General features: G+C 40.5%; 2 protein-coding genes and 1 pseudogene across 3 annotated transcripts; 1 reads left to right on the forward strand and 2 right to left on the reverse strand.

Moving 5' to 3' along the window:
* Positions 1–2,520, reverse strand: LOC310890222 (vesicle-associated membrane protein 4-like; annotated as a pseudogene). The gene has a single exon. The product of its transcript is annotated as a vesicle-associated membrane protein 4-like (transcript).
* Positions 2,521–4,916: 2,396 nt separating this feature from the next.
* RAD17 (RAD17 checkpoint clamp loader component) lies at positions 4,917–23,063 on the reverse strand. Its single transcript, XM_083816860.1, has 16 exons — positions 22,925–23,063; positions 21,590–21,865; positions 20,725–20,808; positions 19,512–19,668; positions 18,916–19,052; positions 17,831–17,883; positions 17,613–17,738; positions 17,458–17,527; positions 16,689–16,800; positions 14,326–14,520; positions 13,089–13,174; positions 11,557–11,703; positions 10,851–10,997; positions 9,982–10,102; positions 8,586–8,643; positions 4,917–6,239 (listed from the first exon to the last, which is right to left on the reverse strand). The coding sequence occupies exons 1-16, from the start codon at positions 22,955–22,957 to the stop codon at positions 5,972–5,974; spliced, it is 2,070 nt and encodes a 689-aa protein (XP_083672986.1). The 5' UTR covers positions 22,958–23,063; the 3' UTR covers positions 4,917–5,971.
* On the forward strand, positions 23,024–25,416 carry AK6 (adenylate kinase 6). The gene is made up of 5 exons (XM_083816871.1): positions 23,024–23,163; positions 23,357–23,449; positions 23,862–23,920; positions 24,016–24,161; positions 24,308–25,416. The coding sequence occupies exons 1-5, from the start codon at positions 23,136–23,138 to the stop codon at positions 24,495–24,497; spliced, it is 516 nt and encodes a 171-aa protein (XP_083672997.1). The 5' UTR covers positions 23,024–23,135; the 3' UTR covers positions 24,498–25,416.
* Positions 25,417–25,534: the final 118 nt, after the last annotated feature.

Raw genomic sequence — 25,534 nt, forward strand, 5'->3', positions numbered from 1 at the left:
GGGAAGAGGTTGGTGGCAGGGCAGGATCATTATACTAGGGTGGGGAGAGAGAAACTCCAATACCTGAGAGAAACCAGACCCTTTGCATAACTTCCTCTGAGACGCTCCTCACAACAACCCAGAAGGGAGGCAACAGCTAGACAGACAGAAGCTGCTATCAGGCAGGCCTCCGTCATCACCCTTGGCACCCCCTCCCAGTTTCTTCCCGTCCTCAGGCCTTAACCACTAACACAGTCCTTCAGGAACTATTCATATAGTCTCAGCAACCAGGGAGGCGCATGGAGAAGCACTGTGGCTACCACTGCCGGCTTCCTAGGTAGATTTCCCATCCCATTTTCTCATGTCCTCTCCATGGTCACGTAGGTAAAACCACAGGGTGGCACAGGGTGTATACCCACTATATCTTCTTCCTTTAAGAGAAGGACGCTTGCCCCTGATAGCTGAGACACTGGTTTGTAGAGGTGAGGAGGAAGGTGAATTCTCTCTAAGTTGGTCGGAAACTTCAGAAAGTTTCTCCAAAGTATTCTCTTTTAGTTGGTGGAACTCTTGAGAAAGTTTTTCCACAGCCGAGACACAGGCCTGTAGGGAAGAGGACAGACTTTCTTCGTACCGCTGGAGTTGTTCAGCCAACTCATCCGCTGTGGGTTCCTCATAGTCTTTCCAGGTCATTACTGCCAATGAGTTGGCATATGATGATGGTGCACTCCGTACAAACTTCTGCCACATGGGTGGTGTACATTTGACTTCCTCTGGATCTTTGGATAGCTGGTCATTGTCTAGGTCATCATAAATCACATCCCGTACAGCTAATTCCCTCGGGTACTGGATTCCCTTCTCCATGGTGGTCCATTTTCCTGGATGACACACAAGATCTTCCTTGAAAGGATACCTTTCCTTCACACCTGACAGGAGACGCCTCCAGAGGGTGAAGCTTTGTGCTCCATTTCCAATTGCTTTGTCAATGCCTGCATCTCTAGCAAGGGATCCCAGCTGCCTGGCTTCCCTGCCGTCTAATTCCAGTTATTGGCTCCAGTGTCCCAGCACTGGAGCAGCCATGTGACAAGGTGTTCACCTGGACAATGACCAAAATCCTTTCGCATATCTCGTAGCTCACGCTGGGATTGGCCTCGGGTAGTTATTGATGCTTTTATGATACCTTCCTCTTCATCTTCCTGTTCGTTTGATGGCCCAGCCACTGCGGAGTAGCCCATCTCATCATCATCTTCCTCCGCAGTCTGAGCAGGAGTTCCTCTGCATTCTAAACGACCCGACTTTCTCATCCATTGTTGCGTCTTGGTTACAGGGGCAACTTGCACTGCTACAGTCCGTTTCCCTGACCCAAACACAGGGCTCGTCACAGGGGTTGGAATGACCGCAGCACAGTAACAAAGTGCTCAAGGCCAATATCAGACGCTACCCCAAAACCACAGACACAAATCCAACAAAACACATTCATTGCTCATTCCGTGGAGGCTTTCCTTTTTCAGCAACACCTGCCACGGAGGCACGTCCGTGGGCCCACCACCACCTCCAGAACACCCTAACTCTCTGACTGCAGTTGCGACCTGTGGAGAGGGGGAGCACATGTAAGTGGGGCACAGCTGCCCAGAGCCAGCTCCATCAGAGTCTCAGCTGCCCTATCAGGTGTGGTACTTCAGGACTATGGGTATGATGATCACAAGCAGGAGGACAACCACCACCAGCACTATGATTGCCTTCATCTTGCAGCCTCGCCACCACATCTGCCTCCAGAGCTGTTTGGCTCTGTTGCTAAAAGCTGTTGCATTCTCTGATAAGCTTTCTGACTTATCCTGCAGGCCATCCAGCTGCTCGCTTCTTTCAATCACCTTTGTCATGTTCTCCTGCATAACATCGATGACTTTGTCCGCCTGGTTCTGGACATGCCTGATCCTGTAATTTCTGGGTCCAAATCTTGGTCAGAAAGGTCTTCTCAAGAAAATGTCTTCTTCTTCATCTGAATCTTCTTCCAGAAGGTTCCTTTGCTTGCTCTTCACTGAGCCCATGACCCCCTCATCATGCAGGTGCTGCTTGAACTTGGGGGGCATGTTCCCTGCTGCTGGGGGGCAGTGGGGCCCCGCTGCTCAGCACGCTGCAGGCACGGCCGGCAAATGGCCACCCCACTGAGTGGCTTGGCGACATACAGATAGATATATCCATCTAAACAGTAAAATAAAGACATTCTGTTAGGGAAAATGGTTTGTGTCCTTCAGTGCTCTTCCCCCTGAAACCACAGCCACCTATCAAAGAAAACACATTTATAGTCCTCTCAGTGGAGGCTCCAACCGGTCAGTACTTCCCGCAGCAGCCTACCGCTTCCTCTCTTTCCTGGCACTGGCCACCAGGGCACCCAGCTTCCTACTGAGGCGCTCATTACTTCCACCAGCTGTATGGTCTGTGCGAGTCTGCTTGGGAATGTCCTGGGGGAAGCAGGCAGGGTGGGACACAAGTTTAGGGCCTGCTAGGAACAGTCCTTGCCACCCTGGGGGGCCCCCAGTGTCAGGCCTCAGCTCTGAGGTGCTGGAAGCAGGCGAGGCCTCATCCATTTCTGCTGTTGCTGATGCCTCATTCTTGGGCAGGGCCATGCCAGGAGGATTGTCTTCCACTTGTGCTGCAGCTGCAGAGCAGGCCTCATGTGTAGGCATGGCCCCCTCTGCGGGTGTGTTGTGGAGGCCAGGCACACGGAGCATGTGTGCCATCAGGGCCAAGCACAAGAAGAGACCCTGAGCAGCAGGGCTGGGACACAGCTCAAGGTCCGCCCTGCGGCCCGTGTGGAAGCGGAGCCGCAGGCGCTGCTGTGAGAAGTCCTGCACCACCAGCTGCACAGACGGCAACGGCAGCAGCCTAGGGGGAAATCTGTTCAGGATGGGGCTCAAGGACAGATGTCCTGGATCCCTCAAGGACATCTTGCCCCAGTGGTAGTGGTAGAGATAGCCACAGTCTCTATGGCAGTGGTACCCTACCACACCCAGGACAGCTGACACTCTGACACCACCGAGCATGCCTACGGGGGCACCCACACTGCACCAGCGCTACACACGCAATGGCAGGCAGCAATACCATGTCTGCCTCCTGCGCACAAAATCTGGCTCTGGGAGGTGGACTCAGGCTCCAAGGGGTATGTTCTCACCAGAGAAAGGCAAAAGACAGTAGCCTTCAGTGATGCCCCCCACTCTCGCATGGCCTCACACAATGCTTCAGGCTCCTTCCTACCCTCTCCTGGCCCAATAGCACCACCCACTCACCTATCACCCTTCCTGTGTCAGCCCAGCTTTGTCTGTTCCCTTGTACTGGCTGCCAGAGCATCCTGGTTGCTGCTTAGGTGCTCATTGCTTCCACCTCCCATGCTGTCTGCTCAAGTTTGCTCTGGAATGGCCTGGCAGAGGAAACCAAAGCGGGACACAAGTTTAGGGCCTGCTAGGACCAGTCCTTGCTGGCCAGAGGTCCCCCAGTGTCAGACCTCACCTCTGGGGTGCTGGCAGCAGGCGAGGTCTCGTCAATTTCTGAAGATGGTGATGCTTTGTCCATGGACGGGACAATGCCAGTTGTCATGTCCTCCTCTTCTACTTCTGACGTAGAGCACGCCTCCTCTGTAGGCATGGCCCCCTCTGCGTTTGTGTTGAGGAAACTGGGCGCCCTGGGCGTGTGGAGCATGTGCGCCAGCAGGGCCCAGCAGAGGAAGAGGCCCTCAGAACCAGGGCCAGGACACAACTGAAGATATACCCTGCGGCCTGTGTGGAAACAGCCGCAGATGTTCCTCAGAGAAATCCTGCACAGCCAGATTTACACACCGCAGTGGAAGCAGCGTGGAGGAGAATCTAGTTACTGGGGTACTCCCAGTGGTGGGCCTCCCAGTGTCAGGGTACATACCGCGTTGGCAGACACACCACCTCTTGGGCTGCCCCACATCACGGAAGGGAGAGCAGGGAAGGTCGACTACAGGGACAGGTGGTACCTGGTGAGCTCCCGTCCCTCAGCTGGAGGGGCCGCAGTGACAGCAAGTAGCAAGGTGTCCCCAGTAGCACCTGCAAGCAGCCCCCAAAAAGCACCTGCCTGGAGCTTACAGGACAGAAACGCTCACTTCTCTTTGTGCTCTTTGGCATAATGCTTGATGCCTCAGGCTGTCCTACTGACTAAAACAAGGTTCTCTGATCTTCTCAAATTATAAGAAGTGCCACAGACGATTCAGAGGAATTTATTCTTTTGTTTCAGTCAAGTGGACACTGAGTTAAAACATTCAGAAAACGTTTATCCTTTTTCTCTTGTTGCCATAGTTAATTCTACACTGTAAGAAAGCACCAGGGACAGGGAGGGTTCTCAGATTTCTTGATGCTTTCGAAGAGTTTGTAAGGCTTCCTAAAAGACCTCAGGAAAAAATTGTGGACAATCAGCTGGACAAATGATGTAGAGCTCCCTAATTCACGACTGGAGAAGAATGCGGGTTACAGGAGTGAGCCCAACAGGAGGCCTGCGAGGCCAGCCACACCTAGCCCACAGACTTTTACCTGAAGAAGGTGCATCTCCAGGGAGCAGCGTAGGACACGGTTCCGTGCAGGGAGAAGGACAGGCCTGGAGGCAGTGCAGAGGGTTTGGAGAAGACAAAGCCCAAATCTGAATGATGCTGTGGATGTGCTGGATAGTTATTTTATTAGTAAAAGTAGTTGTATTACTACTTTGTATTTAGTACTAACACTGAACTAAAGAGGCATTTCAGTGGCACACAGGCAAGAGGCCGAATGAACTGAGTCATTAGCTGAACTGAGCAGGGGTCATGCCCTCCAAAGCACCCTAGAGAGGGGAAATGTCACAAGTAGAGCTATAACAGAACTTAAGCTGTAAAGTTCCCTGTTGAAAATTAAACAGTGGCAACAGAGTTAAAGACTACACAAGGTTGTTCATAGGGGACAAATCTAAACTTTTTAATAGCAGCATTAATTCCAAGGTTATGGCTATACGTGTGTTTTCTATCTTTGGATTTTAACAGTAGACAAATACAAACACACATCACACATTCAAAGTAAGTTGGTTTGTTCTTTGTTTCCTTATTTATGTGGTATCACTAATTATAACCTGTTAAGTTGATTTGCATGAAGTAATCCCAGTTACAGTGAAGTGCTAAACCACTTAACAGTCTGTTCAGACAAAGAAAAAACACTTTTCATGTGTCAATTACCAACCACGGGATTATTCTTTGTTCCAGCACAGCTGCAATTTAAAGAGAAAACTGCATGCTACACCAATAGCTTCCTACAGAATACAAAGGACAAAAAGGACTTCTGATTGATTGTTCTATTTCCTCCTCAATAAATTATGAAAGTATTTTCCAAAAAGAAATCCAAAATAATGTGTTGTACAACATATGTTCAACCTATCAACACTGTAAAAATATCTGTAGCAGAATACAAAACAGTATTAATACAGTAGGAGTTTTATTTATATCATCGGTATAGGATATAAAACTTTTTACATATACCCTTTAGTCTCTTCTTTCAGAAGGTTCAAACTTCCAAACAGCAATTTCCCTGAAGGTATAAATTTTAATAAAACCTTCATATGCTGACAACTAATCAAACATGTACTTAGGAAACCCACTGTACAACTGCAGAGTAAATTAATATGTGTAAAAATAAAAATAACTTAAGAGTGAAACTGATTATCTACAGTCTTTCAAACTGTATCATTTATCATTTACTGTTCTCTCTCTCTTAGTATAAATTACTTTCATGGCTCAGAATAGGCAGGGAATAGCCTGCAATTTAGTATTCTGCTCAGGTCTGATCCTCCAAAGCTAAGGGGAAGCTGAAGAAACGTCTTGATACTGACACGTTTAGGTCTGGCTTCCTCACCCACCTAAGTAGCTAAAGGATTACTGATGTGCAGACCATACTTTAGCAAAGGCCTTTGATGCATTTTAATCTATTCAGGCAACTCAGTGGTTGATATTTTGTTGTACTCAGTCACTATCATATTCTTCTATTTTTAACTCTTCTTCCTCCATAGCTGCTTGGGCTGCAACAGGCTGAGGCTGACTGCAAGGTAGTTCACTTCCACTGCACTGGCTAGAAGAAAGAGGGAATCCATCTGAACCATTCTCGTCTGTTCTGTTTTGCTCCATCTGTACATCCATCTCTGTAGCATGCAAACCATCAGGGTCCCCCTCAAAACTAACAAACAGGTCTGGTATTCCAGGATCTTTATCAGTAAGCGTTTCAAGCTTTAACCTGTAAAATAATCATCACAAGATTAAGTTACCACCAAAAAAAAAAAAAAAGACACACAACCCAACAACCCTCCCAAAAAATATTTCCTGCTCTAACACAAGCTACAGTAAAAAGATCACCTGTGTAGCACCTTCCTGTTCTGACCAGCTTTCACATTTTCTGTCAGTAATACTCTTTACAAGTCACATTTAATTCAAACTGTTCACATCATTTTTTACATCACTACTTCCAATATAATGTTTTACTTCTGTACACATCTACCAAGTATAGATATTTATGCCCAGAACTCAACCCTATATAACCTGCAAGACCAACAGAAGATAGAAGCTTCTCTCAGGTGAAAAACAGTTCTATCTAACCTAAAACTAGAGCTACAGCAAGAGCAAAGTATCAAGTCATGTACGTTTTGTGTTCTTTCTCCAGCACTGTCTGTTGCCTGACATTTCTTCCTTATGGTGACAGTGTTTTTGGTTTGCTTTCCTCAAGCACATGAACTGCTAACAACTACCTTACTGACAACAGCCCATGGTACATCAGACCCCTTCCAAACAAGAACCAAGGCCTTTACGACATGAAGCAACTTAACTTGAAACAGGCAACTTAAGACAAGGAGTGGAAAGTATTTCTTTTCACATTTTTTATTTCTTTTACTATTTGGACTTCTCCATCTTTGTAGCATCCCTACCTCAGTGTGTTATCAATGTTCCATTATTTTTTCCCCCATTTTACATGGTATTAATAAACTTTCCCAAAAGTTACTCACAAAAACTCATCCTGACAACAATTCCAATTTATCAAATAACATACAAACTCCCCAATTCCAATTTTCTTACTACGGCAGTATTCCTATCCCACTAATAAATGTAATGGAAAATAATATTCTTATTTCTGTTGAAACATATATTATTGAAGACTACTTTATATAAAGTGGTCTTTAATAAAATAAAGTATTTAACAAAAGTAGTCTTTAATAAAATAAAATAAAGTCTTTAACAAAATAAATGATTTTCAGTTGGGATTTGTGAAGGAAGCAAATACGTACTACTAAAATATTTAAACTTCTTTACACTTCCTTTCCAAAATAGTGAACAAATTAAAAGGATTTCAGTCTTACAAAGTTGTCCCTCAGATAAACTAAATGGCACACACACAACTTATTAATGCAGGTACAAAATGTTTATCACTATTTAGAGGTACGCTGCAGATAACATTAATGGCATAAGAAAGTCTATGTTTATAACTTCACAAGTTAATCAGTTTGGCTCAGACTAGGAAGAATACAAAAATATCTCCCTTTCTTCCTGACTAGCAGCCAAAATGGCTTTTAATTCATATGTCAGGGTACAGTGTGGGTTTTGGTAACTTTACTAGGTAGTATTTCATAGTTAAAAGTCAGACAACAGTATTACACTGATAAATATGAGATGCTTTGTCAGATGCCCTGACCAACCCTTTTCTCTTGGCTAAAAAAAAAACACAACACCTTATTAATAGAGGCCATCACAATTAAAATTTTTTAGTTTTCAGAGATATCAAGGTCACAGAAATGTAACTAAGTCTCTAATTTTTTTGAACAATCCCTATGGTTCAGAAGCCCACTAGAGTCATAGTACAGCATATCAAGCTATATTGCCCCATGCGCACTACAGAATCTGTAAACAGGCAACTGTGGCATCACAACTGAAAAAAAAGTATTTTTTCAGAATTCTAACATCTAAGACAGAGGAATTTCAGTAGTTGTAGTTTTATGAAAAAAGACACACATAATAAAGTCAGTGCTGCTATTTAATTTCAGAATAAGCACTCATTAAGTACTTGTTAGTTCCACAGGCATACAATTGTTTCAAAGGAAATATGAGTAATTTCTCGTATCTTCTTTCTTAAGCCTCTAACAAATGACATAACAGAATATTCTATCAAAGTTTCAGATTAATGTTTTATGTCATGATAAACAATGGGCAAAGCACACTACACTCATACCAATTGTGTTTTATTCTCAGTTAAATGTTCTCGATGGTCAAAACAAAGATTTCATCCAGATTGTGCACTGGACAAACATAAGCATGTCTAGCACAGATAAATAGCATTTGATACAATGGAAAAGAAAGCTAGACAAGAATATAGAAGTAAGACTATAGTTAAAATATTGCTACTAACATCATAATATAGATTTGAACTGGAAAAAAATACAGACAAACTACTAAATGAGCATGCTGCAAATGAGATAAAATGTCACACTACATATATACACTGAAGATACTTTTGTACAAAACAATTATTTTCTTAATATGTTAAGGAAGAAAGAAGGTATTTTATTTTCTTAAAGAAAGCAAAAGGCAAGTTTACCTCCCAAAACGTCTTTTCAGGGGTAGCCTCCCAACATCTTGAATAAAAGCAATCTGAGCTGAGAACAAAAGAATCACCAGTATCGTATTAAGTACATCATAATGCACATAGAATTAAGCACACTGGAAAGCAAGTAATTCATCGTAAGTTCAGTTACATGGTTCTGCATAAATTTGCTCATCAAAACAGTTTATATGGTAGTATGATATACTTTGAATATGTAGTATATTTATATATTGCCTACACAATTATAATACCCCTAGCTTTCATAATAACTCTACAGCACAAATTTACAGCTTAATACATATCCTACAAAATGAATTAATCTGGACGTCATGGCCTTAGTTAAGACATACAGTCTTTTAATAGACATAATTAACATAAGTGATCCACCTGTCTGATCAGTAGTTTTTGGATTAGATATCATACAAAGTAATTTTTTTTGCATGTACTATCTGCTCATGGGTTACCTTCGTTACGCACTTTTTTAAAAACGCACTGTAAATTTTGATTTTGTTTACTTCTTTCTGGGAAAAGCTTTTTAGAGCCTTTTAAGTCTGTTGAGGTTACTCAAAAGGTATCAGAAGCAATGAAGATGTAGCTAATGTAGTCTACTTGGTTTCCAAAAGGCTTCTAAGTCCCCTATCAGAGGCTTTCAAAAGAAGCCTTACGCCTAAAAGAACAACTTAATTAGTAAAGTCTGATAAATAGTTAATGGATGGGAAATGGGGGCCATGGGTATGAATTAATAGTTAACTCCTGAAATGGAGGAAAATTGCCAATACATCTCTGTAGAGATCTGTGCTAGGATCTGGGTTACCCAGTACGCTCTCAAATGTGAAAAAAGAGAGTTGAAGAGTAAGATTAGCACAATACCTCAGGGCACTGAGTTGAATAGGCTAGTAAGGATGTGGGCATACAGAAGAACTGTGCAAGACTCTGAGACTGCGCAACAGTCACATAACGAAATTCAGTGTACACAGATACTCAAAATCTGTGCAGCAAGCAAGAGGAAAATAGGATTTTTAAGTGCTCCAACACAAGGACCAGACTTACACATTTATAAAGCAACGTGTATGTATTGTATATGTCTCACCTATTACCACAGACAGCTTGTTTTCATTCTTTCAGTTACAAAAACTTTAAAGACATTCCTGATTTCATTTCAAAAGCTACCAGGACAGCTTTAATTTTGATTACACACCAGCTCACTACCTCTATGTGTGTACCATATGTGGTGGCTTTGGGGTTTTGTTTTTATTTGTTTTGTTGTTGTTGTTATTTTTGCTGAAGTGAGGCAAAAGTACAGATGGAACTCACATTCTCAGTTACTAAGATTTTTCAGTATGCTTTAATGTTTACAAAAATCTAAGAGCAAGTGTAACACTGATCTTACCTTGGTTTCTCATTGGATTTGCTAACATAGCAAGGTAAGGCAGTAGCTCCGTCTGAAGACACTCTGGTGGTAAACAGAAGCTTGAAAAGAGAGATTTTGCAGCAAGGCAGTTTTCTTTATACTGTTAGAGTTGAGAAAAAATTAAAAGTAAAAACTCTGCTAAGCAAAAATTATTATATGTATTCTGTACCAGAAAAAGCAGCAGGATGACTTCTTGTCTGCTGGATAACTATGCACAAGCTTCTACAGAACAAGTCCAGAAAAGAGAGAAGCAGTTAGAGTTACCATATACAGATTACAAAAAATAGTAAATTTCTTCATTTTTGTCTTTCACTGGACATTGAAGTTTCCTGAAAGTTTTTATCTTTTGATTATAGTATTCCCCAACCATCCTGGACATTTTTTTTTTTCCTCTGTCAGGCACAGCAAGGCAGGTATGCGTTCAAATGTAAGAAGCTGCCAAGAGCTTTGGTATCTCATGAACAAACCATTTCTGATAAACACATACAATACTACAGAAGTAGTTTGTAATATAAGAGTTTAAGGCAATTTAAACTACTTAAATTAAACTTACTTTTAGGAATATTTGAAAATATTTCAACATTAACTGTGTTCCCGTAAGGTGGGGGTTAATACTGTCCCAGAGATACAGTAACTCAGACACAGGGAACACTGTTGGAGGTCTCCAGTTTACTTTTCCATTAATGAAATAATACAAGTAGACCTCTTCAAGCAAGTGTTCTTTACAAGTAGCATATATTAAAATAGGGTATTTGACAAGTTCAGCACCACATATAAAGTTCACATATACTACTTACATCACTTTGAAATATAAGTGCAATACCTTCCTCAAAACATCAAGTATTTACCTTGTTATTGATAAAGAACCACTGGGGTTTATGCAGCGGCCGGAACCCCATCCCTCCTTGGCAGTGAGCAAAGGCTCGGGATGTGTTTGAATGTATCACACCTCGGGTAGCCACAGATGCACTGTATTCTTCCATCACAAGCTGTGACTAAGATAGAAACTGGGCGTTAGATGAACTCAAGGTCTCTGTACAGTGCATCTCATTTGACTAAAACATGCTCTTTAACTGCAGTGACAAAACATGTTTAGCATGTATTCAAATTATTGCAGAACCTCTGGTCAAAGGAGCTGAACAAAAAGCTAGCTCAAGTACTTCAGGGAAAAGACATATAGCCTCTGATACATTTAACGTATTATTGTTCTACTTAAAAACACTTTGTAGAATATTTTACACTATTTTATAAAAATATAGTGTATTTAATATACCATATTATATATATACACACTATATATACACACTGTAGTGTATAAAATATACAATGACCAACTATAAAAAACACTGACAAATTGCACAAAAATTGTGCACAAATGGCCTGCATCTCTCCTCCTTTTGAGGCAGTTTAACAATTCACTGTCGCCTGTATCGTAAGTTTGAAATGATACAGCTTATTTCTTATTAACTTGTACGAAGATTGCCTTCTACTATTTATAAATACTTGGAGAAAAATCTAGCAGCTCAATTTACATATGTATAAAATTGCACTTACATTCCAGTTACTACAAAGAACATCAGCGGTGCTCAGGTATTCACTGGCTCTCACAACATCATCTATGTCAGTAAAAAATTCTACATAGTTCTGGTGAAGGTATAAATTAAACATGCTTCCAGACATGTGTGATTTTTCCACAATAACCTATTAGAAGTGGGGGGAACCACAAGAAAAAACTTCAGGTTTTATACAGTATAAAAGGAAATGTATCCCACAGAAGTTATGACACATTTAGATGATTACAGAGCTGGCACACATGACCTACAAAGGGAAGGGATGCCACCCAGCGGGACCTTGACATGCTTGAGTGATGGGGCCCACAGAAACCTTGTAAGGTTCAACAAGGCCAAGTGCAAGGTCCTGCACCTGAGTGAGGGCAATCCCAAACATGAATACAGGCAGGGTGATGAGTTGATTAGAAGCAGCTCTGAGGAAAAAGACTTGATGGTACTGGTGGTTGAAAAACTGAATACCAGCAAGCCAGGTGCGCTCACAGCCCAGAAAGCCAACCGTACCCTAGGATGCACCAACAGCAGCGCGGCCAGCAGGCCAGGGGAGGTGATTGTCCCCCTCTGCTCTGCTCTTGTGAAACCCCACCTGCAGTTCTGCATTCAGCTCTGGGGCCCCCAGTCCAGAGGAAGGCCACAAGGATAACCAAGGGGCTGGATCACCTCTCCTGCAAAGACAGGCTGAGGGAGTTGGGGCTGTGCAGCCTGGATAAGAGAAGGCTCCAGAGAGACCTTACAGTGGCCTTCCAGAGCCTAAAGGGGGCTGCAGGAAAGCTGGGAAGAGACTCTTTGTCAGGGAATGTGGGAATAGGACAAGGGGAATGGTTTTAAACTGAAGGAGGGTAGGTTTAGCTTAGATGTTAGGATGAAATTCTTCACTCAAAGGGCAGTGAGGCACTGGACCAGGCTGCCCAGAGAAGCTGTGGATGCCCCATCCCTGGAGGTGTTCAAGGCCAGGCTGGATGGGGCTTTAGGCAACCTCACCTAGTGGGAGGTGTCCCCACCCATGGCAGAGGGGGTGGAACTAGACGGTCTTTAAGGTCCCTTGAACCCCAACCATCCTGTGCTTCTGTGATGCTCACAAGCAAAGGGAAGGATGGTTTCTTCCCAAAGACAACTAATGGAGGCTGGAAGGGCAGAAATCACTGTTGTCTTCAGCTCTCCAATGAATGACAACAGAAAGGTGAACTCAGACTCCACTAGATCACACACAGCAAAAATGTGAGAGAGAAGTCATCACAGCCTGCAGCAAGGGAACGTCCACCCTTCGATGCAAGTCAGAAATTCTCTCACCTTGCTGACTATCACTGGAGATACTCAAAACTAAACAAGACCGAGAACCTGACTGGCCTATGAAGTTGGCCTCCTTCCAGATCATTCTGCAACTTAGACAGGTTGAATATGTATATATTAGGATTAATGACAAAGCCACTGTGCTTGAGAATTTGTAACAATTACTCAGGTTTATGGTTTGGTTTCCTCCTATATCAAATTGGAATCAAGCAATTAATGCAGATATACCTCAGGCTGAATAAGCAAGGTGTCTCGACGGTATTGTGATAAGTGAGAAGGCAGCTGAAGAACTTCCGACTCTGACAGAGGTTCTCCTAAAATGAATTTTATAATCCTTAGTCTTCTAGTACCACAAATAACGTTATGTTACTGCATACCATCAAAAAGCTCACAGGAGAAAGAGGCAGGGAAGACAGGCATTTCAGACGTTAAATTCAAACTCAGAAAATCGATGAGATTGAGAGCAAGAACAGAAGTGTGCAACTTCATAAACAGTAGTTTTCATGTATAGTGAGCATGATTTTTAAGCAACAGTTGACTTTAGCAACATCTAGGTTACACTGTTTTCACTTCCTAGGAAACTATTTATGCCTGCATCAAGAATTAATTACATAGTCATCAGCATGTAATTAGATACACTATGCTTCATATAACACATTTCTCCTAATAATTTTCATATTCACTCATCTCACCACTTCTGAATTGATTTTGGAACAGATACTGTGAATTATTACGTAAAAGGTGAACAGCCAGTGGCATTAGGGATCCTTATTTAGCTGAGTGTAGATAGTATTACAGCATAAGTATCAAATTCTTATGAATTGTATTATTTAAATGTTAAAAAAGGACCGTAGCCATACCCAGGAAGCAGAGCTGAAGTAAATTTATGGAGCTTGAGTATACAAAAATCAGTAAAGTGAGAAGTATTTTGGAGAGGTGGAAAAGGAGATGGGGTAGTAAAAAAAGAAAAAAGAAAAAAGGATCAGATAAAAAAAAAGTAGGGAGGAAAAGACAGCACAACAATTCAAAACCATACACATCAATAGGGGAGGCAGCAGCCAAGTGGCTGCAGGGCCGTTTTGTAACCTCTAAGAAAACAGATGAATTCAAAACATAAATGCGCAACTGTGTATAATTTTACACAAAAGGAAAATTTCGCTTTTGGGCAAAACAAAAAATGTGATAGCTATCTATCTAGCTGTACGTGCATGACAGCATATGGACCTAATACAACTAGAGGTATGTATTTTATTACATACATGCAGTAGATTCTTTAATGAAATGTGTTATTTCTCTATTACATGCAGACTGCTGCAATCTCAGTTACCAGAGGCATTTATTACTATCTTTATACTGTTATATGTGAATTAGGGGTCACACCTAAGCCTTACTTTATCAAGTCTAGCTACTAGCAGCTGACATACTCTTCCTTGTCACTAGGAGAAGTAAGTCAAAGTTTTCTTACTTTTGCAGTAAATTATTTTCCCCAGAGCATGGAAAAGAAAGATAGAAGCATCTTTGCCACCAATAGCTTGTATCTCCTGGTCTTCTGAAGGATCACATTTACTTTTCTTTCTTGATTTACACACTGCTGCTGCTCCATGTTTTAGTGTGGAGTTGCCTTCCTTCCTTGACCAAAAATTTTTCTCCAATGAGTAGTCTATCAATAAAAGAAACAATACAACCATGATGAAGTACATGAAGTAAACAAATAAATAAAATCTATGATACAGAAAAAATTTTACAAATAAGGTAACTAAGAGAACGCACATTTGTTAGGATGGCAACCTCATCACCTAAACTACCATAATTTATTACACTTTTGCCCCTTAAGCCATAACTAAGATGCCAAGTATTTCTTCAAATAATAAACAGCTGTTCTAAAAGAAAAGCTGGTATTCTTTCTTACTTACCCTAGTTCTGTGTGCCCAACTTATATGTTATTTGTAAAGAAGAAATTTGTAAGTAATGCAGCTGCAAATAATGTAAATGGTATTTTCATTATATTTTGTGCAATTACCAATTTCTTTTCTATTTGCAGGATACGTTTAATGCTCTTACTGAAATATATGAAGGCAAAGAAAACCTTTCATTTAGTGATTCTTCCAACAGCCTCCTATTTCCGCAATCATCTGAGCTCCATGGAATCAAACCCTTCTTTTACTTTAATCTAATATTCAAAAATTTAAACCCCAAATTTGATTAGCAGCAGATAAAATGTCCTCTATCAAACTAAAGGAACTTAAAGTAGTCATCTTTCTCTTCTCTCATGATTATCATGGATTCCTTTTACCCATTAATACTACCATAGAGAATATATCATTCGTCTTACACACATAGAGAAATTACATATATGTAAAACAAATTCTGCATTTTGATGGCACGTGGAGATGAACATGAAGGTGAGGTCCCTCCAAGTTTTCACTGGCTGCTGATCTATTATCTAACTGAAACACCTGAGCAATTAAATAATTTCTATTTGACATGAAGACAGTTCTCTTCATCAGTGTTTAAAAGGAAAAATGCAAGAAGGAATGTATGCCTTTATTCTCTCCCAAGTTCTTTTTATAACTCCCATGTTTTTACACTTCCAAGATGAGTTTATTTCAAATTACACAAACCGGTCATTTTTAAGACTATTTAGATTTTCTACAGTATGTATAAAGCATCTTGGCATCCACCAGTGAGCTAGACCAAACTGTTCGCAGGTACTTCCAACCTACTTTCTATTCATTTAATGGCACTACAATCAAAAATGGTTTTGCTGAGAGGAATTTTCTGTTTGCTTTTTTGTTTGTTTGTTTTATGAATAAAACAGTAAAAGCTACTACTCAAAAACATCAGAAGAACTTAGTTTCCGTGTTTACAATTGAAACCTAGAAACTTGACTTTCTGCCCAATTACATGTAAAAAACACAGCTAGAAATCCATTTCAATATACTCTAAAACCCAAACCACAAGGACTTGAAACAACATTTAATCTATTCCACATTTTCAACTTGAGAAGTGGAATAGAAAGGAAATGAACAAAAAACAACACGATCACTACCAGCTTTAAGAAGTACCACAGAAGTCTACTTCCTTATTTCTGGTTTGAACATAAATGCTGGCATCATCTACAGGTTCTCAGAATAAACTACAAGTACCAGAGACCACGTACCAATTTGTTTCCTTAAGTTTTGACTTCCAGAATTTAAAAAAAAGACATGGTAAGTCTTTTCTTTCTACACTGGAACATTTAAATAATCTTAAACTAAGTCTGATTTAAGCATTGTATAGCCGCGTATTTTAAAGGCAACTGTAATGCTGAACTTCACAAAGCTATTCTATAATCCTGTCAGCTTCATAAAAGGTCATGCTACCTCACCGCTTTTCAACTTATCAACAGCTGTAGGCACTCAAAAGCAAAAATCAATCATTTCAGAAATGCCACACATAAATTCAATGGGCTATTTCAGAAATGCTACATGAGCAGAGATGAGAACATAAACAAGTATGAAGAACCAAGCAGTGAAAATACTCCTTTCAAATTAAGTTTGCATCATAAAAGCTTTCATCAGCAAATGCATATTGGTAACAAAGATATCAAGAGGAAGAGAGGTCACTGCATTAAACTATATCAATACACATGTAGCAGATATTTAGAAATGGCATAACACTCAACTTATTTGGCTTTAAAAGAAAAAAATCCTTTTCTTCTTGCTCCAGCGCAGCAAGTTATAAATGTTTTCACACAGCTCACCTAACAGCTTCAACAGTGAACATCATACCTTTACAGCAGCAGTGGTCAAAACATCATTCACTTTCATGAAAATCGTAGGTATTTACCTTTCATAGAAGAAAACTGAAGACTGTTTATTGCACTTCTTATATCACCTGAACAACCTCTGCAAAGCAGCTCTAGAGATGTTCTGTCAGGAACATAATTCTTATCCCCATTCTACAAGGAAAAGCAACTTCCAAAGTAAGAACAAAAAGTAGGATAAGGAGTATTTGAGTATTATTATGACTGTGGATACTCACCTCTGATATAGACCATAAACAGACTGTATCAGGACCCAATTAGAAGCTCAGGCAAAGTAATAGGTCTAATTCTAAAACATTTAATCAATTTAAACACATTGCCACATTTTATACAGCTATACTAGAGAAAGCAATGCACAGAGGTCTTTCCAAGCTGTTAGTCAGTACTAGAATACATTGTAATCAAGTAGTTGGACAATAACACAGGATTCAAGTTAATGACCTCTTCTGGTCTTACTGGAGAAGATGGGATTGTCTTCTACTTGTTATTTTATATATATATATATATATATGAAATATTTTCTGTAAAAAGCAGAGTTTTCAGAGGCAGATTTGAAAGTTTATACCAAGGATCAAGTGGAACTCAACTGAAAAATAAGATGGCTTTCTCCTTCGTTCCTTGTATTCTGCTCTTTTTTATATATTTTTTTCTTTTGTTGGGAGAGGGGAGGGTTGTTACGTGATCAAAGATCAAGCAAATAACAATTAAAAATAGCAATAACATATTTCATATATAAAAGCCTGAAATCTTTTGATCCTAGTACTGTGCACAAGTTCAGTTTTGACAACTTACCACACTAGCTTCTGTTGCAGCTATTCGATTAAGAACTTTCATCATATTTGTTGGTGCAATAGGCTTGAAACTGTTAAAAGTCATTAAAAAAAAATCAATTAGTTCCTCACTTCTCATTTATTTTGATGAGGTTTTAAAGAGATAAAAGATCTTACCTGATAATTGAAATACACAACTCCTCCAGAATTTCTTTTGGAAATAGTAACCTCTGGTTGCTGTCTCCACTGAAGTTATCTGAGATTATAAATATAAGGGGACACCTACTTGTACGAACGAATCTCCTACATTGAAAAACAAGCAGGTGAAACAGGAATCAAACTCCATTTAACACAAGCAGCTAAGGCTAACTATTAAAAGTTCATTTATAACTAACCTGAGAATTTCATGTAGACTGCTAGGGTCTCGATAGAATTGGTTTGGTATGTCCTATTCAAAACAAATGAACTGCTGTCATTACATTCAAATGTAAATATTCTCTCCCTCAGACTGACTGTAACGCCACACTACACTGCTACACATTTTGTCTTCCTAGTTACCTTGCTTTCAACTAAATCTGAATGCAGCTGACACTGAAAATAATCAGAAAGAAAAGGAAAAAAAAAGCCTAATGTTTCTTTCTTTCCTTATGGAAAACAATTATCTGAAAGAAGCATTTTTTTCCTATCCTTGTTTCCCAAGAAACAGCCATGGATGACTACATTACGTACTAGACAGTTTTATCCAAACATAACAGAAATGCTCAGGGCAGCAGCTCCACTGAAGAAGGAGGCAGGATATACTATTCGAGACAGGAGAGAATCTAGACCATGAACTGACTTTATGAAGAGCAATCACAGGAAACCATACTTCCTAATTTATACAATACACACATTACTAAGTGAGAGCTCTCATCTATTCTTTTTCTTGAAAGTTTACAGGCAACTTCATCAGCGTACTTTATAAAATTCTTCCGTAAGAAAACAATGAAGTTCTAAAAGGACATACTAGTAAAACACATTCCTGAGTAAGTGTAACAAAGCCTTCTCCCAGACCTCCTGTTATGGCTTACCAGAAAGTTAAATCACAAACGCCTTAGGTTGTACTAATTCTCAAGTTCTTCTACACTATCTTGCATCCTCAACAAACAAGAAAAGTGGTAATTTTTCCATCTACCTGTTTATACGCATACACATTTCTAGGAAGCAAATCATACAGAAGCACAGATGGGATTTTTCAATATGGCTTCACAATCTACTTTTTAACAATCTATTGCCGATTTCTGTATATGAACTAGTGTCCAACTTCTGCCTGGCAATTAGCTTATATGGTTTAAGTATGGGTAGAATTTGATTCTAGCCAGCTGACAAGACTCAAAAAGTAGTAACTCATCTGCAGAAAAGTAGTCAAACTTGTGGCAACACCAATTCACCAGCAGCAACTAGTTAGCATGTCAAGATTATCATGAAAGATTTCACTTACTTCAATGAGAATAAGCTTTTTATCATTTCCTGAGGACTCCCCAAGCATCTGAAGCTTGTTATATTTATTTGCTCTTAATAGAAAATCCTGAAAAAGAGCTGCTTGGGCCTGACTTGGAAACGTATGAAAATTTGAGACTGAAAAAGAAAATTAATTAAAAATATGTATTCTATATTATACCAAGTAGAATACAAATAACCACAAGAACTAATTCCCACACATGCTACTTTTTGATAAAAGCCATTGAACACCAGCAGCCAAGCCCTTTGGCAAACATAACTGAAATACAAAACTATTTTTACAGAGTAGAATTCAGCTGAGGACCCAGACAAAGACACATGCTTATTTAACTAGTTCAAATGATATCCAGGATATTACATAGCTCTCTGTGTGAACTGTAAACTATTTTGGAGTAAACACTGTAAAAAAAACTAAATCCCTTCTCAAATAAAAGATTCTTATTAAACTCTAAGGATCTGACTTACATGGACATTGTATTTTTTATTGTTTTGCCTCTGCCACATACGAAGTCAGATCAGACTACAAAAATCACAGAAGTATAGGAAGGAAAAGAAAAAAAAAATCAAAATACTTACTGTGGCCAAATATACTTCTTAAATCTTCTTTTGTAAAGTCTAATGATATTGGATTGGTCCATTCTTGCACCTGAATGTCAAGATCTTTTGCTAATATTTGTATAGTTGCTGTCTTTCCACACCCAGGAGGACCAGTTAACAGTAAAACAGAGCCACCCTGTCAAAGAAAGAAAATAATACTCAACATTACAAATAAAGACCAAAGCTTGGCTGAAAAAGAGTTCTTCTACATTTTCTACAGTACTGATTCTCTTTTACAAATAAAAACGTAGGTATGTATTTTGTGTTACTGATTTACCTGTTGACTACTCTGAAACAGCTGGAACAGAACTCGGGAAGGCATGCTGGCATGCTCCCAGGTTTTTCAAAGGAATCTGCTTGATTAACTGCACACCAACATAATACGTACAGGAGAATCAGGTTTGAAAAGCACTATTCGGGACTACTAAATGACACACCAGTGTAAGAATGCCTCTTATCAATCAAGAAATTAAAAATACCCCTCTTACTTCAAGTCACTGTAACTGGAAATTTGCTGTGCTATTTAAAATTAGTCTCTTGGATATAAAACACAGTTGTAAGCACAAACCAAACAGGTATGAACTGACTGGATGCTAGAAAATAATGCTGCTGAAAAAAAAATAGAATTCATCTCTGCTTCCCTTAGCAGTGTAAGACCTAAACTAATGTAAAAGCTCTAATCTATGTTCTTAAGAGATTTCTTATAGAGCGATATAACCACTATCTAAAAGTAGAATCATTGAATACCCCGAGTTGGAAGGGACCCATAAGGATCATCAAGTCCAACTCCTGACACCGCACAGGTCTGCCCAAAAGTTTAGACCATGTGACTAAGCGCACAGTCCAATCTCTTCTTAAATTCAGACAGGCTTGGTGCAGTGACTACTTCACTGGGGAGCCTGTTCCAGTGTGCAGCCACCCTCTCGGTGAAGAACCTCTTCCTGATGTCCAGCCTAAACTTCCCCTGCCTCAGCTTCACACCATTCCCGCGAGTCCTATCACTGGTGATAACAGAGAACAGGTCACCTGCCTCTCCACTCCCCCTCGCAAGGAAGTTGTAGACTGTAAAAAAAAGTGAAGAGTTTGTTGTGGTTTTTGTTTTGTACTTTTTTTCCCTGAAATTAAAAGAAGATTGAATCCAGCTTGTTTAGACAGTTTGGTACTTCTAGCTGCTAATTTGTAGCAAAATTACCTGCTTTGGTGGCCTCTGAAATGCATGTGTTTTTAACCAGGTTTCAACTTCTTCAATTTTCTTCTTTTGCACAGCAAGGTCATTCTGAAACAAGATGAAAACACATGAAACACATATATATGTACATCTTGTCTTCTACAACTTTAATGATGGGGTTCAAGAACAGAATACATACAGACTAAAACAATAACATATATATTTCAGTTACATATATTTATGCTATTTTAGAAGTAACAGAAAGATGATCATCGGAGCTTCTTTCCTCAAACAACCAATTTTCCATTGCCAGCAGTATGGAAATAATGAATAATTTATTATTCCTAAAGTAATAACACTATACTCCTTCATGGTAGTATGCTTTATAGCTACTGCTAGAGCTGATACTTTTTAGGCCTTACTGACTCTAAAACTACATATATCTGGGGGATTTCTGCAGATTTTGTGGAACTTACTTGCGTTCTAGTCTTCCTCTCCAGAGATGAACTATTAAAAATTTCAACATAAAAAACAAGTTACTACACTTAGTTTTCTATCCTTCCTCTAGCTGTGTTTTTTCTAGTACTTGTGGCTGACAGATTTGGCTAAAATTTGACAACATATTCAAAAGTTTAGGAGTTGATGGACAAGAAACCACATCTTATCAGCACATTTGTATCCTCAGGAGGCCTGCTAAGAAACGCACCTTCTACAGATAAGTAGTTCATTAAAACCTTCATTACAGATAGTAGATAAATCAAAACAGTATTTTACTGCCCTAATAAAATACAACGTATTTAGGACCCAACCAAGTTGGATTAGAAAGACGAGCATGATACATTACAGTGTAACATTACTATTATTTTAGTACTTAGAATAGCTCTCACACCTGAGTTTCAGGTTTGTATTTATCTACCCATGGCTCATCTTGAGATTGGCTCTGACTTTGTCTGCACTTGTTGCAAGGCAGACCTACTGAAGATGACTTTGTTCTTTTTTTGGGTAGAACTCTGCTTTTGCTACATCCCGGCACAGAAGACAGGTCTTTGTTCTGCTGACAGTTTCTTCCAGAGTTGCTTCTAGGCAGTTTTGCACAAACTGTGCTAGAAGAAACAGCTGTGTTTCCAAAGAAGTCATCGAATGAATCTGCCAACCAACCTTTCACCTGGTAAAATAAAAAATAAAAAAGTTATTATTGTAGCATTGTCTTCCTTTCTTTAATTGGGCACAACTGTCTCCAGAAAATTTGAGATTTCTACCAGGTGTGTATAAAAAAAAATACCTTGTAGATGCAAAAGAATTTCATTAACATTGAGAGGATATTTAAAATGCCAGCTAGCAACAAACATTGGCACTTACTCTGCTTGGACTATATCAACTACAAGCTTCCTAAGGGTCAAAGAATAAAGGTAATATTTACACCTTGTGCCAGAGGATTTTGCAGCAAACTGGTAAACCAGAACAAGCTGAAATCTCTGCTAAAACACATTTAAATAAAGAAGTAAAGTTAAAACAGAAGTAAGAATGCAAAGGCAGCATAAGCTTATCCATATTGTCTTCACATTAAGATCAAGTTTGTGTTGTCTCTTTTCCATTTTAAAGACTTTTTTCCCCCACTTACATTTACAAGGCAGCTTTTCTTCTTTAAATGCTAGAAGCACGCAACAGAGAAAAGTGATGTGAAGAGCATGATAGAATCAAGTGTTAGTGTTTATCTGCAACATGACGACATACGGATTGATCTCAAGTCAGCAGCTGTGACATGCATCACGAATCTGACAGTGACACGTAAAGAAACCACTATTAGCGGTTTATTTTTTACGACATTTATTTCTGCACCTGAGAAATACCCTGTGAGGCCGGTGCACAAGCTTGCACGCGCTGAGCTACTTCTCAGAGCACCTGTGGCTGCAGAGTAACACAGCGAAGGGCCCCACACACAGTTTGCTGCTGTTAATCGCGGGACAAGCTCTCAGAGTACCATTTTTTATGAGTTAAGGTGACTTCCCCGAAAAAGCTAAGCGCAGATGCACAAATACACGCTTATGTCCTCTCCCAAAAGCTCTCTGAAAATTAAGAAATTAACGGGAGCCTGCAAAAAAAAAAAAACCGCCTGGATCCGCAGGCGAGAGCCACCCCACACCCACCGCGCCCCGAGGGAGCCACCAGGGAAGGAAGCTTCACGGCCGCCCGGGTCCCCCCCTTCCCCCGGGCCGGTCCCTACCTCCGGCTGCCGCCCCGCGGAGCTCCGCGACATCGCGGCCGGGCGCGGGGCCGTGAGCGGGGCCGGGCGCCTCACAGCGCCGCCGGGCCTCGCTGGGTCCTTCCTCGGCGCCGTCCCTTAGCTGCCCGCCGCAGCGCCTTGCCCCGCTCGGGCTGTGCGAGGCGGGACGAGCGGCAGGCCCCGCGCAGCGTGTCTGCCGGGCGACGGGGCGATGCGGCGGCCCAACCTGCTGCTCACCGGTGCGGGGCCGGGGGGGGACGGGAGGGGCCGGGGAGCCCCTTCCCCGCCGTGCCGCGCGCCTGCTTTTCCTGCCCGTGCCCCTTTCTGCACCCTTCTGCCGTGCAGACCCACTCCCTCTTCTTGTTCCCTATCAGAAAGGTCTCTGGGGAGGGTGCCTGGCTCTTACTCTTTCACGTGGGCCTTTTCATGCAGGTACGCCGGGCGTTGGTAAAAGCACGCTCGGGAAGGAGCTTGCGTCGAGGACTGGGCTGACCTACATCAACGTGGGTGACTTGGCCAAAGAAGGTAGGCCGTGTTAGCGAGGTGGTGCACCAGAAGGCTCAAAACGCCTGTCCTTTCTATAACCTTACACTTCTAAACAGTTTATTATGCAGTAAAAAATACAACAGATTTGCCTTAGCGGAAGTAGTTTTGCTGGGATGTGTTAAGAAAACCACTCGTGTAACAGTAATTTATTAATCAATGCAATGCAAGTGACAAACGTCTCTTTATAGGAATTTGTAGAGGTTGGACTAGGTGATCTTGGAGGTCTCTTCCAACTTAGGTGATTCTGTGATTCTGTAAATGAAGCAGTCCATGCTCTGTGTACTATTTTAGTCTGTACAATATTTTGTTTACAGCCTCCCAAAACAAACGTAACTGTATTTTTAATAACTCCTGCTATTTCACTAACTTGCATGAATTATTTTTGCTGCAGGAGAACTATATGAAGGTTTCGATGAGGAGTATGAATGTCCAATTTTGGATGAAGACAGGGTAAGTTCAACTTCAAAACCTAGGATTTTTGCATTTGTTTTGATCATTCCTGTGATGTCACGTAAGTTTGCCTGTCTGGTTTTTTTTTTTTGCAGGTAATCGATGAGCTAGAAGACAGGATGCGCGAGGGTGGAGTTATTGTTGATTACCACGGCTGTGATTTTTTCCCTGAACAATGGTTTCATATCGTATTTGTACTTCGCACAGACAATTCATTTCTATATGACAGGCTGGAAAGCAGGTATGTCAGACAATGAATAAGTAAATTGCTGTTGTGTGACTTCTTCACAGACTTTAATGTGATGTAAATTACTGATTCTGCATAATATATTTTGTAATTCTCTTTATATCTGAGGCTTAGCTCTTGGTGCTGTTCTTGTTTTTTAGGGGTTACAAAGGGAAGAAGCTACAGGACAACATTCAGTGTGAAATTTTTCAGACTCTTTATGAGGAAGCTATGTTGTCATATCGGGAGGAAATCGTGCACCAGTTACCCAGCAACACTCCAGAAGACCTAGAGAGAAATTTGGATCAGATTATGCAATGGATTGAGCAATGGATGAAGGACAACAACTGACATTTGGTGAAAAAGTAACTCTGCTGGTCTCTTCCTGGGAGGTTTAATAAATGACATTTTTTAACTCTTGTATGGTTAATTAAAATTAATTTAATTGTAGTTTGACATGGTTGGAAACTAGAAAAAGCTTCCTAATAGCCAAGCTGTAAGGCTTTGGAACAGTCTGTGAAGCCGTGTGGGAGAGGCACATAGGAGAACTGAGACCAGAGTAAAAATTGAGCAGCGAATGTAAAGAGGAAAACGACGCAGTTGCCTTTAGTAGCAGGAACAAACTTGAAACCTAGCTTTTTTTTTTTTCCCCCACTAAGAAAACTGTAAAATCCTTAAAATTAAGGAGCATTCAATTTCCAAAGGGTAGGTCAGTCAGTGTCCTGAACAGCAGTCAGTTTCTGAATTGCCAGACTTCGAATTGCTAAGCTCCACTATATATACTTGACTCTGTGCAGGCTAATGTAGGGTGAGGGGTGATAGATTTTAAGGACAGTACTTCATTTTTTGAGGGAAGAGATGTGACCTTGCTAAAAGAGCTATGTATAAATGGAATTACTCATGGTGTAAGGAAACGTTGGCTGTCCCTGCAGTAGCGTAGAATAGCTTGCTTTTTCCTTTTTGTCTCAGCATTCTCTGTCGCCTATCCCAATCATAGAGCGTATTCATGGGTTGAAGTCTATGAAGAAAGTTGGTAGGACAGCTAGGATGCAGCAATCCAAAAAAAAACACGGTTACACTTACAGTACCAGCAGCTATCTGTTCTAATTGTTTAGAACGGTGATGGTGTGGGTCCCAGGAGAGCATGGATGTTTACCTTTCTTCACTGAAAAGGTGGATTGTAAAGCCTTATTGAATGTTCTGTGGAAAGTGCTCACAAATAAGCTTTTTATATCCGTGAGCTTGAACAGTAAAACTGATTCCTGGTAAATTCTATTGTAAAGAGTGTTGTTGTTACGTGTTTTAGATCCTATCTTTTTAATCGAAGTTTGGTGAGACTGACAGGAATGTTTGAGAGGAGGCGAAAGTCTTTCTGCAGAGCATCTTCA

Source organism: Anser anser (assembly GCF_964211835.1).
Source record: "Anser anser genome assembly, chromosome: Z".
Taxonomy (NCBI): Eukaryota; Metazoa; Chordata; class Aves; order Anseriformes; family Anatidae; genus Anser; species Anser anser.

Bases quoted from the DNA above. Each gene is read 5' to 3' on its own strand.
- RAD17 (XM_083816860.1), bottom strand. From the start codon at position 22,957: ATGTCGCGGAGCTCCGCGGGGCGGCAGCCGGAG. The intron at 19,053-19,511 runs GTAAGTATTTTG...TTTCTTTTTCAG, and splicing joins AAGAAGTATATTTGGCCACA to TCTCAAATTTTCATACGTTT. The intron at 13,175-14,325 runs GTAAGAAAACTT...AATTCATTTTAG, and splicing joins GAAAATAATTTACTGCAAAA to GAGAACCTCTGTCAGAGTCG.
- AK6 (XM_083816871.1), top strand. From the start codon at position 23,136: ATGCGGCGGCCCAACCTGCTGCTCACCG. The intron at 23,450-23,861 runs GTAGGCCGTGTT...TTTTTGCTGCAG, and splicing joins GGGTGACTTGGCCAAAGAAG to GAGAACTATATGAAGGTTTC. The intron at 24,162-24,307 runs GTATGTCAGACA...CTTGTTTTTTAG, and splicing joins TATGACAGGCTGGAAAGCAG to GGGTTACAAAGGGAAGAAGC.